Raw genomic sequence first — 18,804 nt, 5'->3', positions numbered from 1 at the left:
CCGTAGATTGAGATTTCTTGAGGAAAAGAAACTTATTCCACACGGGAGATATTGCCAGGTTGGTAAACCGGACTATTGATGACGGAAAGACCAAAAATGACATGTTTCTATAAGATGATATTGTGGAGCCAAGCGTGTTCCGAATGGGTACTTTAGCATTAGCGGATAGATATAGCGACATGTAACTGGAAGTAGTTGTGGTGAGAGCGACAACTGCGGAACTTGAAGGCTACCTAAAATTGGATTTGTGCATTGGAAACGAACTTGCCAATGATTCGACACGGCCTCTATAAAGATTGGTCGTTAAACGTTGAACGTTTGAACTGCCTAGCATTGCTTTGCTTTGCCTACGGAAACATCTTTCCAGATTGCATCTATGTCCCTCGATAGTTCTTGTTCATGGCGATAGCATTTGTTGTTGTTGCCTGACCTAAACCGTCGTTTTGCCGTTATTCCGATACGGTTTGTGCCAGAAGCTACAGGGCATGATTTAGCGACTTCATCGGAGGGAGCTTGCAATCCCCATGGTCACCTTCAATATTGAAAGGGCGTTTAGAGGTTTCAAGGGGTTAATAAGGATTAGCTGGGACTAATCAACGGAGGCGTCGTTTTCGTCGCTATTTGAGCATTAATAGAAAGAAAGGAAAATGCCGGCCGGCGATTGTGCTCAAGCGCTCAAGCGCTAACCAAGATCATTCACGGGTCGCTCTTTCTGGATATAACTCTGTCTATGGAAACCTCCTCAGATGCAATTGAATATACTGTTCATGACTACTCCTCATACAGCACCCACTTTTACCCGGAGAATATCTTGGTAGATGACCCAAGGTGAATTTGCTACCACCGTTTAGTTTATTCCTAGATTCAACTCTCCATCCAGTAACTCGAAGAGTCGATGGACTACACAACAATCTGAGGCCGTACATTGGATACTTCTGCGCCTCAATAAGCTCTCAGTTCTCAGTGCGTCTCATAAGTTACCCTCGCAGCTCTCTTATTCATATCGCATCAATCAGAAAGCATAACATTTGGGAAGGTATCTTGTCCTCTAACGTTTGCGCTCTTTCTTGAAAACTTTGACGGAGGGATATTATCCTAGTATCATACATGTACGCGTCTTATATTCATACTCGGCCAAAACTCATCATCTACAGCTCATCCCTGCAATATGAAAGAGTTCAAAGTCTACGTCGGCATGACTCCAGAGAATATGACCGAAGTTCTGCACTCGTCTTTGAAGAATGACCCTATTAGGGAAACCTTTTCAATTCGGCATCATAACAGTACTGGTCACTGCTTTCCGACTCGCTTTGTCAAAATAGAACCACTCACGGTGTTTAGCCCAAGGTACTGTACGATGTCATTATGTATGAATGAACCACTGGATTAACCGCAATTCATGCTACCCCCAGTTACAATACTTCAATATGGCACATTTCACTTACCGGAATAATCAACGAGGTGTCGGTCGAGGAAGTAAAGGAAGATTATGATCGAGTATGTTTAGTTGAACCCGAGTTCTTCTGTCTGCGTAACTCATTCATTAATGTTTAGTTTCGGGAAACGCGAGTCATGCAACACATTCTCAAACATCTTCGCCAACGTCGGCTCCTGACGCCCTTCAACTCCATCCTGACTCAATCAAGCGTCCGACTTGAACATCCTCTGATTACTGAACTGTATGAAAGCGTGGTTCTCACTGGTAATTGGGACAAAGCCGAGAACGTTCTACACGACATGTCCGCAGCAGGTCTGTTTGAGCAATGCCTTAAATCCTCTAATCCACGCGCCGTGTGGAGAGAAATACGCGACACCGACGCCAATGGTGACATCCCTTCCGTTCGTGGCGGGCATGCTATGTGCATCGATACTCAACGAAGGTACATCGTGAGTGATTTTCACACTGTTCAGGTTCGATCTGTCAAGCCTCAACGTTCAACTCCTGAACTTGTAGTACCTTTTCGGGGGATGGGATGGCCAGACAAGCTTGGCTGATTTCTGGCGTTATGATATCAAGGAACAACGATGGGTGGTTCTCAGTGCCAACACGTCTCTCGAATCGAATGGTCCAGGGCCCAGGTCATGCCACAAGATGGTGTATGATTCCAAAACTAATAGCATTTATGTTCTTGGAAGATTAGACGACCAAGATAGGCCAACAAGTCGTGCGCAAACTAGAAATTCAGAATCTGCGGGGTCCCCGGGCTTCAATCGTTCATCAGGAGCCGCGGACGAAACACCAACATTAAGCTCGAGGCCAATGCCTTCATCTGAGTTCTACAGATATCGCTGTGAAGATAACACATGGGAGCATCTCGATATCGATGTTAACGGACCTCGAACTATATTTGACCATCAAATGGTTATGGATAGCGAAGCGCAAATTTTATACGTGTTTGGAGGGCGTGCAGCCGAAAAAGATTACGACTATTCGGGACTCCATAGCTTTAATGTGCGTATGAAGAAGTGGAGCTTACTTCAGTATGTCTATTTATCTTGCAGAACAAAATTTTTCATCCAATTTTCACTTATGTCTAGGGCCACTGATAGCACAATTCCATCTCGTTTTGGTACGGAGACTTCTGATTTGAAGATTCTGAACTGATGTCCTCCCTTCCCTTGTGCAGGTCACTCGATGATTCTCGAGCCTACCACTCGGCAGCTATACATATTCGCTGGCGAACGAGATGAGAAATTTCTTTCGGACATGTATATTTACGATATCGCCACAAACACCGCGACGGAAGTGTTTTCTGATTTTACGTCCTCGGGTGGTCCCCAGCCGTGCTTTACACAGCGTGCTGTTATAGACCCTACATTGCAAGAAATTTACATGTCAGTCTGGACCAGTCGCTAATGCTTCTCAATTGATGAACATTTATAGATTCGGCGGGCTTATCCACGACCGTGCCACGCTATCCGAGTCTTCAAACTGGCTCTATCGTTATCCATCTCGACCAGGAAAATGGCAAAAAATACAACCTCTAAAGGGGTTGCATAAGAGCCCTACCCCTTCGTCGTCATCTCCTCAGATCACTGCCAATCCTCCGTCGAGGTTTGCTCATCAAGTTGTATACGATCTTCCGTCCAAAACGGTGTATTTGCACGGAGGAACCATGATGGATTCTGATTCCGCGAAACTCAGGGAGGGAAATGATGGCCAGACTGAAGAAGCACCGATGAAAAGGTTGTCTGATTTCTGGGAAATGTCATTATGGAGGTATGTAGGCTTTTGAATATCGAGCGTCCAAAGGTACTCATTTGGCGCGATGTCCTTGAATTCAAGACTTTCGTCGAAAGAGCTCATCCGGCGTTCCGCCTATCTCATTCGCCAACAACGGTAGAAACCTACATCCTGAGTTCTCTCACAAAGCTTGCTGATCTTATTGATTACTCTAGGTTCAAAGAAATGTGTGAAACTCAAGCTCCAGTTCAATCTCTCATTTACCTTCAGAACCAAGTTTCGGAAGTAGTGAATCACGATGATCCCAGCGAAACTCAACTCTTTCGATCTCTCTTGACCCATCTCTTGATGAATTCATCCCCAATCTCAACCGTCCCTTCCGCTATTGAGACTGAGTCACCCAGAAATAATTACGCAGGCAACGCTAAGCCTCAAACTGACTCATCGCTATTGAATATATCCACAGGCAATAGCTCGGACCAACTTGGCCATCCAGGGCTCCTCCAAAGCGGTCTAGACTCTGTGCATATCTCTTCTGAGCCTCTACCTGATTTGTCGAGTCAGAATCGGACTAATACCAAGATACAAACCTCTGAAGATCCATACGAGAGGAAGCTCCACCCCACAAAAGACCCTACGTCGCAGGAATGTTTCGTTCAACGTACAAAGACCTTCGAGGCTATCTTGGAATTTGTTGACGATGACGCAAAACAACCTGCTGGGAGCCTTCTGGAACTAGTCGATGTCGACGCTGATTTGTTATGAGTATGCGGCCCCTTGCTAGTGTATGTATTTGGGCCAGTTCTTGTATGTATGTATGTACAGTACGTATTTACTTTTTTAATTACTGTTGAAGGTCAGGACCAAGTACTGGATACCGAAGCGAATGCTGAGTATGAGTGTGGTAGTGACTTGTAGAAAGATCATGAAAGTTGAGTGAGTAGAGGGTCCAGATAGAAAGATGACAGTGATGCAGATAATTGACTAAAAAAAGAATGAGAAATCTATGGTGGGAGACAATGACAGCACAACTAAACCCCAGATATGCTACAGCGATAGCACCGACAATGAGAGGAAAATAATTTACACTATTCTAAAATGCAAGAAAAAAATCATGAAAGAGGTGTAGTGGGCAACGCGGTTCTACCTGCAACCGTCGCCATAGGTGAAAGCGAAACGCCCGCAAACCTCGAAGCCAGGTCAGAGTCACTACGGGTACGAGTCCCAAGCTGTGAGTCTTCGTACGACGGCAGGTCTCTTAAACTTGTCAACGGAGGAACGCCACCGATGAAGCCCCTCGATGCTATCTGATAATCGGGTACACGTTGCATTGCCTCTTGACTGTTGTTGTAATCCGAAAGCTGAAGCGTTCGATTGCCAGGTGTTATTGATTGACCTGGGCGGTCATGAGAAAGATTAGCCGTTAAAGAGCTGGAAGAAGTCAACGAAGACAGGTTGTTATGACTGTGGGAGCGAGAACCGAGCCATGTGGGATGAGTGAGGGAAGTAAAAGGTTTCATCGTCGCTTTGAACACGCCCTGAATATTCCGGCTGTCTTTTCCAGTATGTATGTAAGTCTCGTTTGGTCCGGCGACATGGAGAGATTGAGGATTTACGTGGCCACCACGTTCGGGACTGGAAGCCCGACTTGACCGACGACTGGGATACGAACTGGTTGGACGACTGTTGGGACGGGTTACAGGACTGGAGGAGGGATTCGAATGGTCAGGAGAAACCTCTGAGGATGTTTGAGAAAAATGACCAATTGTTTGAGTGTGGGGATCACTGTCGGGGTGAAGAAGCAAAAGCTCAGAATTGACCCAATCCAAAGGTGTGCTATCCCCTGAACCAGGCGCGTGAGGAAGATGCGATAATGCATGAGCATCTAAAGGTGATGAATAGCCAGAACGCGATCTCGGCCAAGGTGAAACAACGTCACTATTCCCACCTAAAGAGTTGACACCGTCTCGGACCCATGGATTGGTAACGCGCATGGTCGCACTTTCAGGCAGGTACATGTTAGCTATTCGGTCACGGACGTGTGCATGGTAGCTAGGAAGCTCCATGTCATCTTCTGTTTCCTCCGCTGGAACTTCTGGGCCTCCTATTAACAGTCGCCGTGTGGCAGCTGTGTTCATACGTGCCTCATTCAATAGACGTGGGTCAAGGACATGAAGAGGAAGCGAACACCGTAATTCGGAGGTGTGGCCATCCGGGTTCAGTATAAGTATGCTCCATCGAATCCGATGAGTGACATGTATTGGATCAAGAACATGAGTCGGAGTGATGTTGAGTGGAATTGGGAGAAGAAGATAGGTTACGACGTCATCTTGGCTCATTTCCAGGCCTTCGACAGGGTCTCGTAAAAGCTGAGATGATGGAGATGCAGACAAGGAAGCAGGCAATGAAGAAGGCCCAGGTTGGGAAGTCTGGCTTCCGTTAGGTGAATAGGCAAAATAGCCACCAGCGGATCCTGTGCTACGATAGCTGCTGGACAAACTCGGAGTCCCGGGAGATGGTGACCCACATGGTGTCTGAGCTGTTCGATGGCGGTGTTCGTGTTCGTGCACTTCGACAGCCTTACCACCTACAATTTCATGCTTCATGCTAGCAACCGCACGGTTATGCTCCTGATGACCAGTCCTTGTATAGACTTTTACGGTCTCGTGAATGGAAGTATTGATGTTGAGCACACCGACCCCTTTCAGAAGAGGTGAAAATTTCACAAGGGCAGTGACGGTGTCACCGCAAGCCCAAGCCTTGTGTGGAATCATGATGGAGTACATGAGCTTCTCCGGCCATGTGTTTTCGATCTCAAGTGTCTGCTGATACTCAAGCGCTTCGGGTGCAAAGGAGCGAATGATGGTGACAGGAATTTGGGACTGAAGGTTGTGACTGAGACCTGGTCGGGACACATGAGCTCGGAGTTTGTATGCGACAAACGCGCCACCAAACACAGTGGTCGATACAGTCGACGGAAGGGAACCGCCAAGTTGGAGTTGAAAGGGAAAGAAATGACGACCAGCTTTCAGTGTATGCGAGTGCCGTTTCTCTCCCTCGAGAAAAGACCATTCATGATTGCACACAATAAATGTAAGGGGAGCAGAATTCAAGGAAATACTGATAATATCAGACATGAGTACGCGGCTGAGTCGCGATTGAAGAATGTTCGACGTACGATTCATGAGAGGGAACAGGTAAGCGAGCTTTACCTCTGAACTGCAGAGTGATTTCTTTGATGGAAGTCGATTCTGAAAGGTAAAGCGCAACATGCCCGGAGAGACGAGCTGGTTCGACGTCGACCCCAGTACCTTTGAGAAGGATACATTCCTTCTCCAGGATTATTTCAAGTCTTGCGCGTTCCTTCTCTTTACTCATGTCGTGATCGGTCGGTGAAAGTGAAGACAAAGAGCCGGACTGCGGTAGGAAGGAAGGCTGAATAGATGCTTCCTCCTCGTTAAGAGGGATAGCTATATGCTGTTCCCTTGAAGCAGGTGACACAGATCCATTGAAGATAGAGTGCATCTTTGAGCTGAGCTATGAGAAGAAATGAGAAAGAAATGAATGTTGGTAAATACAAAAGGAAGATCAACAGGGGCGATGCTTACTTACAACTTCACAAAGTAACTCACAAAGGGAAGTTCTCCAAGCTTAAATATCACTTGGGGCTCGTTCCGAATAGAAGCTTGAGGAAGAAGGCAGCGCACTGGCAGCGCAAAAAGAGATGTGGCCGTATCGGTTCAAGTGGTGAAAATATCTTTCTTAACCGGATTCAGATTTCCGTTCGGGTCAAAAATGAAGATATCTTGCTGACTTCATTGATACGGGCCGGATCCGAAAGTCACCCTGACGCAAAATTCGCCCAGAAGAGCCTGGAGGCCCTAGAAAAGTTCTGAATGAATGCTCTTCTTGTACTGCTTTAGAGCTCTTGAGACAGTCTCCATGCGTCCCCCTTGCGTCCACAATACCTGCAAAATATTTTGGTAGTAAATTTGAGCTTCCGGAGTTGTCCGAAATCATCATGTTCCAGCATGTTCCTCGATTTCGAATTTTCGATCATACGTCTCGCTAAAAATGGGTTTGGGTGGATTCGCAACATTTTCAACTCTCCAACATTCACACAAGGCCCTCCTCCTCGGAGGTACGGATAAACATCCCAAGACATCTGAAGTACATACACATATTTAGCTTGGACATTTGTTGGAGTTATTCCGACACCGAGCGACACCGGAATCTTGAGTTGGGACTTTCAATTTTCAAAAAACCCAGTTTCTTGCTGGGCCGATAGTTTATTTCAGTTTGTTGTATGATAAGCTTATCTCGAGAAGATGTTGAGATCCTCGTTCATCTCGCCAACGACAGCCGACGACTTCATTGAGCGCTCCTGAACGATTCCAAGTGCAGTGTCAAGCTGTGCGACGCACGTGTATAGACTGCTGAAGTGTTTCTCGTTGTGGATCTCATAGAGCGTATAGATAAGGATGGATATGGCTTTGAGCGACCCATTTCCTCCCATTTCCAAGAAAAATCTCATGATAGATACTAAAATAGACAGCACTTACATACATAGTGTACGTATTGGGTTTAACTTCATCGACGACGACCTAGGCCGCTGAATACGAGGAATCTCTAGGTAATGATCCATCATGCATCATGCCTTGTACATTGTATCTAGAAATGCTTCTGCCAACTGAGTAACCATTGAAGGTCCTACAGGGCTAGAATTTCCCAGACCTGGATCAATAGAGAATAAATCAGCACAGGAAGACAGAAAGACGATCGTGCGCGCGAAGAACAGTCCTCATATTGGAAAGATCATGACGGACGAAAAAAAAACATGAACACAAAAGATGACATTTGACCGAAGATCATCATTCAAACGACCTTATTGCTTATTTCAACGTGCCAACAATCCACACGCCCTTGACAGCATTGTAACAATGCAAGATCGAATATATAGAGAGACAAACAGGACGGAAAGAAACAGTGCTCACCGTACAGGGCAACCATGGTACCCTTTCCATTCGGTGTAATCTTCGCCTCCTTGATAGCATCCTTCAGGTCAGCGATGAAGGTATCAACCATCGTTACAGTGAGCCTCTGTTGAGTGTATTTCCAACAGATCGACAGCGGGGCAATAAACCCCGAAAAAAACCACACAGATAGATGTATATTTAGGAAGCAAAAGTGATTGTTGCGGTCAAGAAGGAATGAAAGAGATTTCCGAGGTACCGCAGTTTGACATTACCATATGAAGGAGAGCACCAAAGAGCACATCCGAGAAAACCGAAAATTTCAGCGAAAGCAAAAGCAGGGGGCAATGATTAGCTCTTTCAAAGACTTCGAAGAAAACGGACACCGACCGTGCAAGCAATATGAAGTGCAGGCGGGCCACTGAGTCCGTTCAAATGCCAACCCTTTTTCGACATCATGTCCCCCACCTCCAAAATGTTCACCTTCGGGTGCTTAGATCCGAAAGCGACAACAGAAGCTGGCGGGGAACCGAGAACGTAGAGTTCGGGAATACTGGAGGCAACAGTATCGGCGATACTTCGTGCACATGTCACGATATCACGGCAGGACTCAAGATAGCCTCTGGCAAAATATCGGCGGAATCAGAGGCTCTGCTGTTATATCTCCCAAAACTTGCATGTGCTTACTTGTCACCCATGTATTGCATAGCAGCCCACGTTCCAGCAATAAGAGCGCCCGGACTACGAGGGACGGGGAATGCAAGAAGGAGGGTTGAAGTGCACAAACGATAAGTACAATAAGGACGTGAAGCAGCTGGGAGCTTACCGCGAACCAGATAAGCTAGGGCTAGCGTAGACTCCACCTGTAATCAAAATGTGCACAACAATGAGCATGATACCATTGATTGTTTTTTTTGAGGGTGGCTTACCTGACCAATCAGGATATACGTAGTACTGGAACCTGCGGAGCGCAGCATTTTTGTACATTACAACCGAGGTACCCTAAAAGATGCATAAGAATGGAAATCTAGACATCGCAGGAAGATGGATAATTGCCTTGGGAGCGAAACCATACTTGAGCAAACGCTGTTAGCACCTACACGATCGCGACGAAAAAATATGAGTCGAGACCTTATGGGTGTCACAACTAATACTGGTAACACCGTTCACTCTGAAATCGAATGGATAGAGTTTGTATTTTCCGTTCGAGCCTTCCGCCAGGCCCGCTTTTTCGAGGTAAGGTACAATGAAACTACCGAGACAACAGTCGACGTGGAGACCGATGTTGTATTTGGATGCGAGCACTCCGAGCGCGACTATGTCGTCCTGGTTGCCGTCTGGAAAGTTGATGGTAGATCCGACCAACTACATCACAAAGTAATTTTGAGATTTCAAGTACCAGATATATTCGGTTTCAGGCTCACCATAATGGTATTAGTGTTTCTAGCAAATAATTAAAGTTCAGTGCGATTCAAGATCCACAAGAGACTTACATGGCGCGTTTCATTCGTTTGATGTCGGCCTTGCGCGTTACTGGGTCCACTGGGATGGTATGTACTTTGATCTTCAGATAAGCGGCACCTTTGTCGAAAGCAGCATGTGCAGACGAAGGTATGATCCTACACGCAGAATCAGCATTCCGTTCGGGGCTTCAAAGGAAGAAAAAGAACATTTCCGGCTCAGTGATGCCTTTAGTAGCTCTAGCCCAGTCGCGGTACGTCTTGACTGCCATAATGATTGATTCAGTACCGCCAGCAGTCATTGTACCGGCACCATTTGGGTTGTTGTACAATCGCAGACACATAGCTACGATTTCGGCTTCCATTTTACGCACGGCAGGGAATACAGAAGGATGAAGCGGGTTGGACACGCAGTAATGTTTGTACGCCGCAACAATGACCTTCTCCAAGTCATCTCCACCATCTGAGTAAGGAGATCTCAGTCTTGAATTTTTGTAACGACGAGGGGACAGGGCATACGGTAAACAGCACCAGATATCTTTCCGCGTCTATAATCTAAGGTTCCGGACTGTTGATCCATTGTGTCCATTTCGGATAATATCCATTCTAATGTCTGGCCTTCTGCGGGCAAAGAGAGGTGTCGCACAACGTCAGCACCTTGTGGACATAAAGATTGCTCGATGTCGAGTTTCGCTTTATCCATCTCTGCCTTGACCTTTGCTCTGGCCGAAGGTAGTCGTAATAAGAGAAAGATAACCCGCTGGTAAGGATGTCAGAGATAGTCAAATCATTTGAATCCTGGTAGAGACAAACTTGTGCTATCCATGCATATAACTCTCTACACGTCGTAAGAATCCCTCTGGCTCTCAGATGTCGTTCAGCTTTAATACTCTGAGTTACCAGGAAGTAGATAAACAGCAGCGACTTGAAATTTTCGTACAGAGAGCGCTGCAAGAGTAGCGTTTTGGAAGAACCGATAGCGTCAGTGAATTTTTTGACGGTGTTCGACATTGTTGACCGTTGAAGGTTGAAGCTGAAGGTTGCTTGAAGCTATTTATTAAACAGTGGCCGGACACGGCCATGTGAAATTACCATGTGATTCTGAAATTGACAGCCGGTTACAGTGCCCCTGGCTGCGTTGAACTTTCAAAATGCGGATGGTACGCTTTTTTGTCCCTGGTCGATCCTTTACATCCTCCGATACCCCTTCAGATAGAACAGGATCAAGAAAACGATGATTCTACTGAAGTAACATGGGGTTAGTAACAGCACCTGACTTGCAGGTAATCATTGACAATTGTTTGATAGAGGATCAGCAGAAAATCAATTCGTTTTCCAAACTCAACACTCGTATGAAGGGTTTCGAGGCTAAGGTTGACGCTGGCAAGGTGAATTTACGTGCCTTCTATGCGTTATGCGTGTCAGCATTGATGATGTTCGTCGTAAATGAAACGATTACAGCAAGAAAAGGAAGCTCTGGACGATCTATCTACCGAATTGGAGTTGGCAGACGAGGATGAACCCGTGCTGTGCGTTATATCCTCTTCACACATACATCCCTGACATCGCCATATATCAGATACAAAATTGGCGAAACTTATGTGCACATGTCGTTACCTCGCGCATTGAAAAGACTGGAGAAAGATCAAACCGATCTCGACGTAAGGCTTACAAAATTGTCAGAATCTGCTCAGCAATGCGAGGCGGACATGAAGCAGCTGAAAGTCGCGCTATACGCCAAGTTTGGCAGTGCTATAAATTTAGACGAATGAATCATCAGTCGTTGCTTCTCTGTCCTGATAAATTACGACACATTTACTCAAAGACGACTTCGTTCCACAAAAACAATATATAAGCAAGCAAATACATAAGATACAGGTTGGCAGATCATGACTTGGCGAACCAAATCCACAGGAATCTCTACAGATCTCTACACGGACCTCTACGAGAGCAGAAGAGCAGACATATCTAAGAGTTTCTAGAAAGGAAACCACATAGCACAACCATTTTGACCACAGAATCTCCCCGAAAGACACTTATTACTTCTCGTCGACGTTCTTCATGATCCAAGGCTCTGGAGTGACCCATTGCTCGGTGGGGACTCCGAGCTCAAAGAGTTTAGCGCAGACGGCAGAAAAGCTATTGTAAGATTGATCAAGCACCTGAAGATGTATGATACGGTGGAAACTTACTCCTTGAAAAATAGAGCCTCATCGTCTGCATATGCTCTGGCGTACTTCTTGTAAATTTTGTCTGTAACAAGAACGTAGTCCGTGCTGAGAAGGATGCGCGTGTTATTAAAGAGCGGGGCACTAAAAACATGTTCGATAACTCACGGAAGCATCATCAGAGACTTGGTGCCCTTGTCTTCGAGTTGCTTAGGTCCATTCCATTTTTTCCATACCCACCTAGATGGAGAATGTACCTCAAACCTACGACGCGACGTATTGAGAAATACACTCACTTCTCGTCGAATAGAAGCTTGAAAAAGTCATTGGTCATTGTGGTAGGTGAGAACGTCCATGGTCCATCGAAGCCAGAACTACATCGGATTAGAATATCACATTGATATCGAGGTCCAGACAGCGTGCATACCGATTACTGTGGCAGCGACCAACAGCATGTCCACCAGATAGAGCAACGATTTCCTGGTCATTGAATCTGGTGAATGGATATGAGCACAAGCCATTCTAAAAGGGACGTATAACAAATGCATACCCCATACGGCCGAAAATCTGTGCAAGGAATCAGCATACGGCATTGTTAGGAAGCGGGAACATTTCTTACCTTTCTCAAATGGTCGGCACCCTGTGAAGCGTCGGGCAATCGTCCGTCAGGAGTTGCTTGGGCTAAGATGGTTTGCAGGGATTAGTATATGATTTATACGATATCACGAAGTACAAATCACCTTGGACCCCGTCAACACGTCCAGGACGCCAGGGTACCTATCGACCGACATGAAACATTGTTCGCTCGAAGTGCCTCCGGCAGAATGTATAGTTACCTTGGGACCATTCATTTCCTGTATAGCAGCCACGCCTATGAACAATTCAACGATCCAACAATAAGAAGGGATTCTCGAACACAAAGGCGCCCATACCTCCGAGAGTCCACAAGTCACCATAGCTGATCCAAGGGAATTCCTTTTTAATGTTTTCCATCAAGTCCCTAGCTACATCCAAGCCAGCATTGGCACCGTGTTGTGATTCTGGAGCAAAACGCATGGTAGCGTAGTTGCTATAAGTAAAATGATAAGGATCGACAACAAGATGTACACATAATTATAAAACATACCTCCCGCCTGTCTTACTCTCCTTATCGTAAGTGCCGGACGAGTGCCACGCTAGACGTAAAATAATTGGAGCATATGAACCATCTGGGTTCAAAACGGCAACCGGAAAATGTGAGAATGAAGAAGACCATTGGACGGCGGATGTGATAGGGCCCACCATCGTAGTCCCCAGCATCGTCGAATATTCCCGCAATCTTGTTGTAAACCTACACGAGTCTATGTCAGAGAATTGAAGAAAATAATTTAGCCTTCACGCAGGTACCTTCTGATAGTCCTCCTTAGTCGGCACAAAATTAGTCTTGACCTTTGCGACCTGCACCCCAGACTTCACCGCGTTCGTTCCCGAGTCGCTGAAGGAGTAGAAAGCAGCACCTGCAGCGGCGACGACAGCACCGATACCGACATACAATGTGGTATTACTCTTTGGTGCTGGTGCTTCCGGAGGAGGTGTAGAGAATTTACGAATAGAAATCCTGAGTTGATTTCTTAGCTGCGCTCTGGGGAGAGACCCAGCGGTCGCAACCTTGCGGACGGAAGCCCGAAACAGAGAGAAAGACATGGGGGTTCGAGTTGAACAGCAGTAAGTTGTCGTTTTTCTATATGGTCCTTCCCGTAACTTGTAACTGAAATCTTAGCAAGCAAGCCGTGACTGTTTTGCATGACCTGGGGTAAAATTGAAATTGATAAGCGGGCGAATTGATCGGCCAATAAGATTCCGAGGATTAGTACGTCCCTCATCCTCGCAAACGCGTCGAGTATCGTCTCGTCGCGTCCAGACGCGCCTTCAAAATTTCATGGTTGCAATTTAGGATGAAGATTCGAAGCTCCACTAATTATATCGAAAATCACCGGCCTGATTCTCTTAAAGCCATCTTCTTCACATGATCATATTTTCGTTGTATTGTATTGCATACCTATTTCATACACTATGTACTACTTATATATACCAGTACCCATTGCCAACATGGTCTCCTGATAACTTGCAACGCCAATTTCTGTCGTACCGGGCAATGTCGGGACCTTCGACTCCAAGACCCAGCTTGTGCTACTTGACAGTTGCGGCAGCTTGATAGCTAGAATCACGGGAGGAACTATGCTCAGGCATCACAAGGGAGAGAAAGCCTCACTTTTCACGAGGGGCATACATAAATATGGGTATGCTTTTATATTTTTTGATACATTTTCGATACAGAAAGCAAGACAGTAATTACAAGCTATATATGTGCAAATACTATTGTGATGTCCTCTTGAATGCGAGTGAGGTCTATTACGGGATGTATGCGGATAATGCGAATGTGACGAACCGAGTCTGTTTGTCTCTAAGTAAAAATCATGGCTCAACAGACGGAGTCGAGGATTTTCCACAACCCGTCCTTCACGGCTCCTGGTCAATCTCATTTTGTGCCTCGCTCGATTGACGTTTTCTCTTCAATAGGGTGAGATCGGCACAGGAACAACGAGGTTGAATGGGCGTCTCGGGAGAGATGGGATATTCAAGGACGGAGCTAAACCGTTCAGGCGTAGGTGTCACCAAAGGATCTTCCTCTTCTACAATACTTTGGAAAAGCCTCGCCGACGAAGAGGGATGTTGAGGTGCGAGTCCTCGGAGCCGCTGTCCACGCTCGCGGTCGGCTTTCGGAGGGCTGAGCCTGATGGGACCCAGACCGACCAAGTCACTTTCAATAACCTCTTCACTTTCGTCGAACACCATAGTGTCTTCCAAGGCTAGTTTGGAAGGAACCCTAAATCCTCGTGAACGCTCTCTACCCCGCATCACCTCGGTCGCAACCGTTGGAGAGACGCCGAATGTGATCTCTGCCTGGGTATACGTGCGCGTGAGGGACCGTCGGCTGGAGCTACTCTCAAGGCGCTCCATAGGTGCACCACCGGTGTAAGCAGGCGGAGGAGGAGTAGACATCGCAGGTTTACTGTCGTAAACCACAGTGGGCAAAATGTCGGACCTTGACTCGTGCTTCGCCGAGGATTTGGTTTCACCAATAAAAGCGCCTTTGACGGGGGAGCGTGATCTACGCCTCTGCTTTGCGGGTGGACGAGAGTCCAGATCACGATTAGAAGCAGTATGTTTCTGCGAGTCCAGAGCGGCTTTGACAGGAGAGACACAAGCACGGACGGTTTTCTCATCAAAGTTGGGGGCAAAGTCCACGTTATTCAGTGTTGTCAAGGCTTCAGGTTTTCGACATTTGGGACTGGAAAGCGGGGTGTCGAGAGATGGAAAGTATGACGAGGACGGCGACAAGCTCGAAGATGATAGGGACGGAGATGATGGACAGAAAAGAGTTTGGGCACGGGCACGACGAGGAGAGTTTTGGTTCAGATTTTTACATTGGGACAATATGCCAGAATTTGAGTCTGGGCGAGAAACAGTTCGCTTTCGCAATGCTGACCCAGTCCATTGTAATCCATCTAGGTCACAGAATTCAACTTTGACAGAGCTGAACGATTGCATCAACGTATAGCGTTGCTCCTGAATACATGCTAAGTGGGTGAAATCGGGTGCAATCTCGGCGAGCTCACCTCTGACATTTTTAGCGCTTCCATATCCTCCAATTGTTGCTGATACTCGATTTGCATTAGCCGAGCTTTACGCTGAGCAGCCCGCGAGCTGGAGGCGTCCGCAATGTCTTGAGAGGATACCGTGCTGGTCATCATTATGATTATTAGAGATTAGAGTGATGTGTGGAGCGATTGTTAGGGTAGAATGTGGGGTGGTGTAATGCTGAGGTCGTGAGGTAGTTTGCTGGACTCGACTTTATATGCACTCAAAAGAGATTTGATAGCAATGTGGATAGCAATGTTCACAGAAGGCGGACAATGGAGAGATGGTCACAATGGATGATTGGATTTTTTATCGTCAAAGCACTTTGGCCACTTGAAGCAACCGTGGGAAATTGATGAACTGAGTGATTTTTCAGTTCTGTCTTTCTGTCGTTCAAACTTCCAATTTGTTTGGGTTGTAAGCTCTCCTTCCAACACGTTCGCTATATAATTCGTTCTCAAGCCATATTTTTTCCTAGCACAAGCACAATCTACCACGATGCATTCTTCCTTGGAAGGATACACACTGGCATGGCTCGGATTTTTTGCCCTCTTCTGTTTTGTATCCGTCTCAACCAACGTTAACCTTTATTGGCTTTCTTTCTAGCAGATTCCAACGACCCGAAAACAATAATGACGGTTCAGGCGAGAGCTTATTCAATCTCTTTTGTCAGACTCTCATCCGTTCACTGTACACATGTTCTAATATTTATGGACAATTGGAGCTTCAAACACTTACGCATCTCATCGTTGCATGGACATCGGTCTATCTCTCCTTGATCTCTCTTCAATTTCGTGGTCTTACAAACCTGGACCTAATACTGGATAACCAATCAACACCTGAGATGCGCTCGGAAGTGCTTGAAGAATCGGATATCCTAACGCTGCAAGGGACGAACATGTAATTACTAAAGATCCAGAGGCCACATACCTATCGTCGAACTCGCTACAAAGATAATCCATTTACGCTGGTTGCAAGACTTTTCTTCGAGGGAGATATGCCAACAATAAATTGCATCAATCAGAGTATGAGGGTGTATGAGACAATATACGTCTTTCTTCAAGGCAAAACTGAATATGACAATTTCTACCAGGTATCGGTGACAACGATGTGTTTCCGTGAATTAATGTATGTCACAACCTATGAAGCTGCCGGTGAGAGAAGAGTATAAAAATGGGAGGAGCCAAACAACCTAAGATCTTCTTAAACGACATGGTAACGTATTTGCCATGTCAAGGCATGGATTTAATGCTCCGAACTCGGTGTTCTTGTCTACATGAATAGGGACTGACCGTGTCATAAGCAGACTGCCCACCTTTTGGGCCTCTGGGGTCGGGCAGAGATCTATAGTAGTGGCTCCAGAGCCAGGTGCGAACTCACAGCACTGATGGCGATGTGCCACACCGGGAGTATCCTTAGACCGTGCCGTGTTCAAGTCTTGGGCCAAGCCATTATTTGTTTCAACTTCCTTCCTTACTTCCCTAATGGCTCGGGGAACATTCGCCGCTTCTTGGCAGTCTGGACGTACTAATCTCAAACTTCCAGCTTGTGATTCACTATGTAACTGTTACTCCATGTCAACAATTGGGATTCAGTTCTTTTCCTATAAGAACGCAATTTTGACCCAGAAGAAAAGTTAACGATCTCGCCTCTTTTCCTCAGGTTTGCTCGAACTATACAATGAAGGTCGCTTCCTCCTCTTCGATTGTTGCACTATTTTCTGTCACACTGGCCAGTTTGACCTGTGTCTTTGCTGCTCCCTCTCCCATCCCCCGTCGTGGAGCAGCCCTCTTCCCGTGATTTGACTCCCGGCGATTGTGTTTCCCTCTTCAAGTTCACTCGGGGTGTCTATCACGGCACACAGGATGATTCTTGTGTTAACCTCGTAAGTCCGGCTGTGATTCATATCAGTAAATATCTAAATTTCCATTCAACCAATTGACAGGTGGAGAACTGCAGATTCACAGCTGCTGACAATAACATCACTGAAATCTGGGGAGTTGCTTCCTGTGTCGCTGCTGCTACTTGTCAAGGTGTCACACCGCTCGTTGAGATGGTGCAATGCACTCAGACTGAGGTCGGTAGTAGCGTAACGGTCTCTGACGCACCGGAGATCGTGAGTTTGGACTATAATGTGCGTCTTCAAAGAATTGGTATTTGCAGATAGTCTAGTAATTCCTGATCTTTCACTTGTCTTCTATATCATGTAGCTCTATGCCTCGATCGTCGGTGAGTGCGCCTGGCAGGAGGGTGGATGCCCCATCACCCAGCAAAACTACATCGACTTTGTCTACGGTACTTTGTCTGCCATTGCGACTGATGTTTACCCCGAGTGAGTACTTGTATTGACCAATATAGATTCTCTTCTCTACTTCTAAAAAACTCACTATAATCTTGCAGCGTGAACAATGTCATCACTAACTGGTGGGATTTTATCACTGCGTGGACTGCTACAGGCGAAACCGTGCCATATCTGAACTTCAATGATTGGCTGCATTATTCGAATTCGCAGTAGGTATGGTTAGAGGACAAGGAGCCGAAGTCTAGCTGAAGCAAATTCTTACTCAACTTTGTTACAATTCCACTATGGACATGGACTGGACCACTTCGAACTTGAACAGGACAAATAATTCTCAGTCGTTGTGTATCCCTTTTCTTAGTCAATCACATTCGTTATTGTTGTCTCGGTACTGTACTTTCATATCTACTAAAACTTAACGCAGTCGAAATTCTATTTCCAGATTAAACTTTGCTCGAGCCTCAGTCCACCGGGTACTTATCATAGTCCGATGATTCACTTTGACTGGAGGATTGGATGAAGGATCTCTGATCATGACCTGGCAATAGTAGCAAGTTGTCATTTCCCGTTGTTTCCATTTTCCCCGCCAGCATTTATCGTCGTCCCCCCGCTCAGAAAGGATCATTACAGTAGTGTAAACTTGGGATACTTCGAAGATACGCAGGTTCTTGCTGTTCAAGTAGTCACGCATCTAGACTGGTCCTACGCTATAGTCTCGGGAGCTGGGCTACAACATTGGACACCTTCGGACAAGCACGAGAAATGTGTATCGCACTACGTCCAGATTGCGACCGAAAGTCATCATGATCTGCCTCAGCATCACAATGGTACCGGTGGTGATGTTGATTGACGCTTTCTGCGATTTGTATTACAGTATACGACCCCGTGGCAGCGCTCAGGACGTTGTGTAGCACCGCCTCAACCAATTTAGCTGATTTAACTTATCTTCGCAAGGGGTATTCATTCAGACTCATTCGTAGACAACCATGAACCCGTATGCATACCCAGCGCCGGGATACTATCCTCCAGCTCAACAATA

The 18,804-nt window shown here is 46.2% G+C and overlaps 7 protein-coding genes across 7 annotated transcripts; 3 read left to right on the top strand and 4 right to left on the bottom strand.

Moving 5' to 3' along the window:
- The first annotated feature begins 603 nt into the window (after positions 1 to 603).
- Positions 604 to 4,123, top strand: C8R40DRAFT_109588 (Muskelin N-terminus-domain-containing protein). Its single transcript, XM_046227720.1, has 13 exons — positions 604 to 828; positions 881 to 963; positions 1,017 to 1,036; positions 1,100 to 1,109; positions 1,155 to 1,347; positions 1,413 to 1,497; positions 1,555 to 1,887; positions 1,955 to 2,481; positions 2,539 to 2,570; positions 2,628 to 2,835; positions 2,885 to 3,220; positions 3,287 to 3,340; positions 3,400 to 4,123. Exons 1-13 carry the CDS (start codon positions 731 to 733, stop codon positions 3,947 to 3,949), a joined length of 2,529 nt encoding a protein of 842 aa, XP_046087766.1. The 5' UTR covers positions 604 to 730; the 3' UTR covers positions 3,950 to 4,123.
- Positions 4,124 to 4,296: 173 nt separating this feature from the next.
- Positions 4,297 to 6,562, bottom strand: C8R40DRAFT_1041939 (uncharacterized protein; the record flags this gene model as incomplete). The annotated part of the gene is made up of 2 exons (XM_046224036.1): positions 4,297 to 6,304; positions 6,363 to 6,562. The coding sequence occupies 2 exons, from the start codon at positions 6,560 to 6,562 to the stop codon at positions 4,297 to 4,299; spliced, it is 2,208 nt and encodes a 735-aa protein (XP_046087765.1).
- A 1,006-nt stretch (positions 6,563 to 7,568) lies between these two features.
- On the bottom strand, positions 7,569 to 10,661 carry C8R40DRAFT_1098207 (PLP-dependent transferase). The gene is made up of 13 exons (XM_046227800.1): positions 10,431 to 10,661; positions 10,137 to 10,377; positions 9,828 to 10,080; positions 9,651 to 9,776; positions 9,582 to 9,600; positions 9,289 to 9,522; positions 9,214 to 9,231; positions 9,087 to 9,159; positions 8,984 to 9,020; positions 8,845 to 8,898; positions 8,548 to 8,779; positions 8,179 to 8,284; positions 7,569 to 7,918 (listed from the first exon to the last, which is right to left on the bottom strand). Exons 1-13 carry the CDS (start codon positions 10,626 to 10,628, stop codon positions 7,836 to 7,838), a joined length of 1,674 nt encoding a protein of 557 aa, XP_046087764.1. The 5' UTR covers positions 10,629 to 10,661; the 3' UTR covers positions 7,569 to 7,835.
- A 63-nt stretch (positions 10,662 to 10,724) lies between these two features.
- On the top strand, positions 10,725 to 11,449 carry C8R40DRAFT_1098204 (Prefoldin beta-like protein). The gene is made up of 5 exons (XM_046227799.1): positions 10,725 to 10,777; positions 10,830 to 10,875; positions 10,926 to 11,005; positions 11,079 to 11,146; positions 11,197 to 11,449. Exons 1-5 carry the CDS (start codon positions 10,769 to 10,771, stop codon positions 11,387 to 11,389), a joined length of 396 nt encoding a protein of 131 aa, XP_046087763.1. The 5' UTR covers positions 10,725 to 10,768; the 3' UTR covers positions 11,390 to 11,449.
- Positions 11,450 to 13,653, bottom strand: C8R40DRAFT_1098200 (heme peroxidase). Its single transcript, XM_046227798.1, has 13 exons — positions 13,172 to 13,653; positions 13,067 to 13,115; positions 12,912 to 12,993; positions 12,718 to 12,854; positions 12,622 to 12,656; positions 12,526 to 12,562; positions 12,405 to 12,466; positions 12,336 to 12,352; positions 12,213 to 12,278; positions 12,082 to 12,159; positions 11,954 to 12,025; positions 11,810 to 11,893; positions 11,450 to 11,756 (listed from the first exon to the last, which is right to left on the bottom strand). The coding sequence occupies exons 1-13, from the start codon at positions 13,466 to 13,468 to the stop codon at positions 11,657 to 11,659; spliced, it is 1,116 nt and encodes a 371-aa protein (XP_046087762.1). The 5' UTR covers positions 13,469 to 13,653; the 3' UTR covers positions 11,450 to 11,656.
- A 408-nt stretch (positions 13,654 to 14,061) lies between these two features.
- Positions 14,062 to 15,654, bottom strand: C8R40DRAFT_1098198 (uncharacterized protein). The gene is made up of 2 exons (XM_046227797.1): positions 15,505 to 15,654; positions 14,062 to 15,409 (listed from the first exon to the last, which is right to left on the bottom strand). The coding sequence occupies exons 1-2, from the start codon at positions 15,577 to 15,579 to the stop codon at positions 14,285 to 14,287; spliced, it is 1,200 nt and encodes a 399-aa protein (XP_046087761.1). The 5' UTR covers positions 15,580 to 15,654; the 3' UTR covers positions 14,062 to 14,284.
- Positions 15,655 to 17,432: 1,778 nt separating this feature from the next.
- Positions 17,433 to 17,981, top strand: C8R40DRAFT_1041995 (uncharacterized protein; the record flags this gene model as incomplete). The annotated part of the gene is made up of 3 exons (XM_046224046.1): positions 17,433 to 17,600; positions 17,677 to 17,798; positions 17,867 to 17,981. Coding segments are annotated over 3 exons (405 nt in total), but the record flags the coding sequence as incomplete, so codon positions are not given.
- Positions 17,982 to 18,804: the final 823 nt, after the last annotated feature.

The sequence above is a fragment of the Lentinula edodes genome, assembly GCF_021015755.1.
Source record: "Lentinula edodes strain Le(Bin) 0899 ss11 chromosome Unknown C8R40scaffold_12, whole genome shotgun sequence".
NCBI classification, from domain to species: domain Eukaryota; kingdom Fungi; phylum Basidiomycota; class Agaricomycetes; order Agaricales; family Omphalotaceae; genus Lentinula; species Lentinula edodes.
Note: the sequence above shows the minus strand (reverse complement) of the source record. Positions and strands in the feature narration are given on the sequence as shown.

What these genes read in the sequence shown, in the direction of transcription:
- C8R40DRAFT_1098204 (XM_046227799.1), top strand. An exon ending in TTCTACTGAAGTAACATGGG is followed by an intron (nt 10,876 to 10,925) that starts GTTAGTAACAGC and finishes ATTGTTTGATAG; the next exon opens with AGGATCAGCAGAAAATCAAT. An exon ending in CTAAGGTTGACGCTGGCAAG is followed by an intron (nt 11,006 to 11,078) that starts GTGAATTTACGT and finishes AAACGATTACAG; the next exon opens with CAAGAAAAGGAAGCTCTGGA.
- C8R40DRAFT_1098207 (XM_046227800.1), bottom strand. Translation starts at nt 10,628, where the DNA reads ATGTCGAACACCGTCAAAAAATTCACTGACGCTATCGGTTCTTCCAAA. An exon ending in GATATCTGGTGCTGTTTACC is followed by an intron (nt 10,081 to 10,136) that starts GTATGCCCTGTC and finishes CTCCTTACTCAG; the next exon opens with ATGGTGGAGATGACTTGGAG. An exon ending in TACCATGGTTGCCCTGTACG is followed by an intron (nt 7,919 to 8,178) that starts GTGAGCACTGTT and finishes CTATTGATCCAG; the next exon opens with GTCTGGGAAATTCTAGCCCT.
- C8R40DRAFT_1098200 (XM_046227798.1), bottom strand. Translation starts at nt 13,468, where the DNA reads ATGTCTTTCTCTCTGTTTCGGGCTTCCGTCCGCAAGGTTGCGACCGCT. An exon ending in AGGAAATGAATGGTCCCAAG is followed by an intron (nt 12,563 to 12,621) that starts GTAACTATACAT and finishes GTCGGTCGATAG; the next exon opens with GTACCCTGGCGTCCTGGACG. An exon ending in AAGTCTCTGATGATGCTTCC is followed by an intron (nt 11,894 to 11,953) that starts GTGAGTTATCGA and finishes CATCCTTCTCAG; the next exon opens with CACGGACTACGTTCTTGTTA.
- C8R40DRAFT_109588 (XM_046227720.1), top strand. Translation starts at nt 731, where the DNA reads ATGGAAACCTCCTCAGATGCAATTGAATATACTGTTCATGACTACTCC. An exon ending in AAGAAGTGGAGCTTACTTCA is followed by an intron (nt 2,482 to 2,538) that starts GTATGTCTATTT and finishes ACTTATGTCTAG; the next exon opens with GGCCACTGATAGCACAATTC. An exon ending in ACATTGCAAGAAATTTACAT is followed by an intron (nt 2,836 to 2,884) that starts GTCAGTCTGGAC and finishes GAACATTTATAG; the next exon opens with ATTCGGCGGGCTTATCCACG.
- C8R40DRAFT_1098198 (XM_046227797.1), bottom strand. Translation starts at nt 15,579, where the DNA reads ATGATGACCAGCACGGTATCCTCTCAAGACATTGCGGACGCCTCCAGC. An exon ending in CTGCTCAGCGTAAAGCTCGG is followed by an intron (nt 15,410 to 15,504) that starts CTAATGCAAATC and finishes GATTTCACCCAC; the next exon opens with TTAGCATGTATTCAGGAGCA.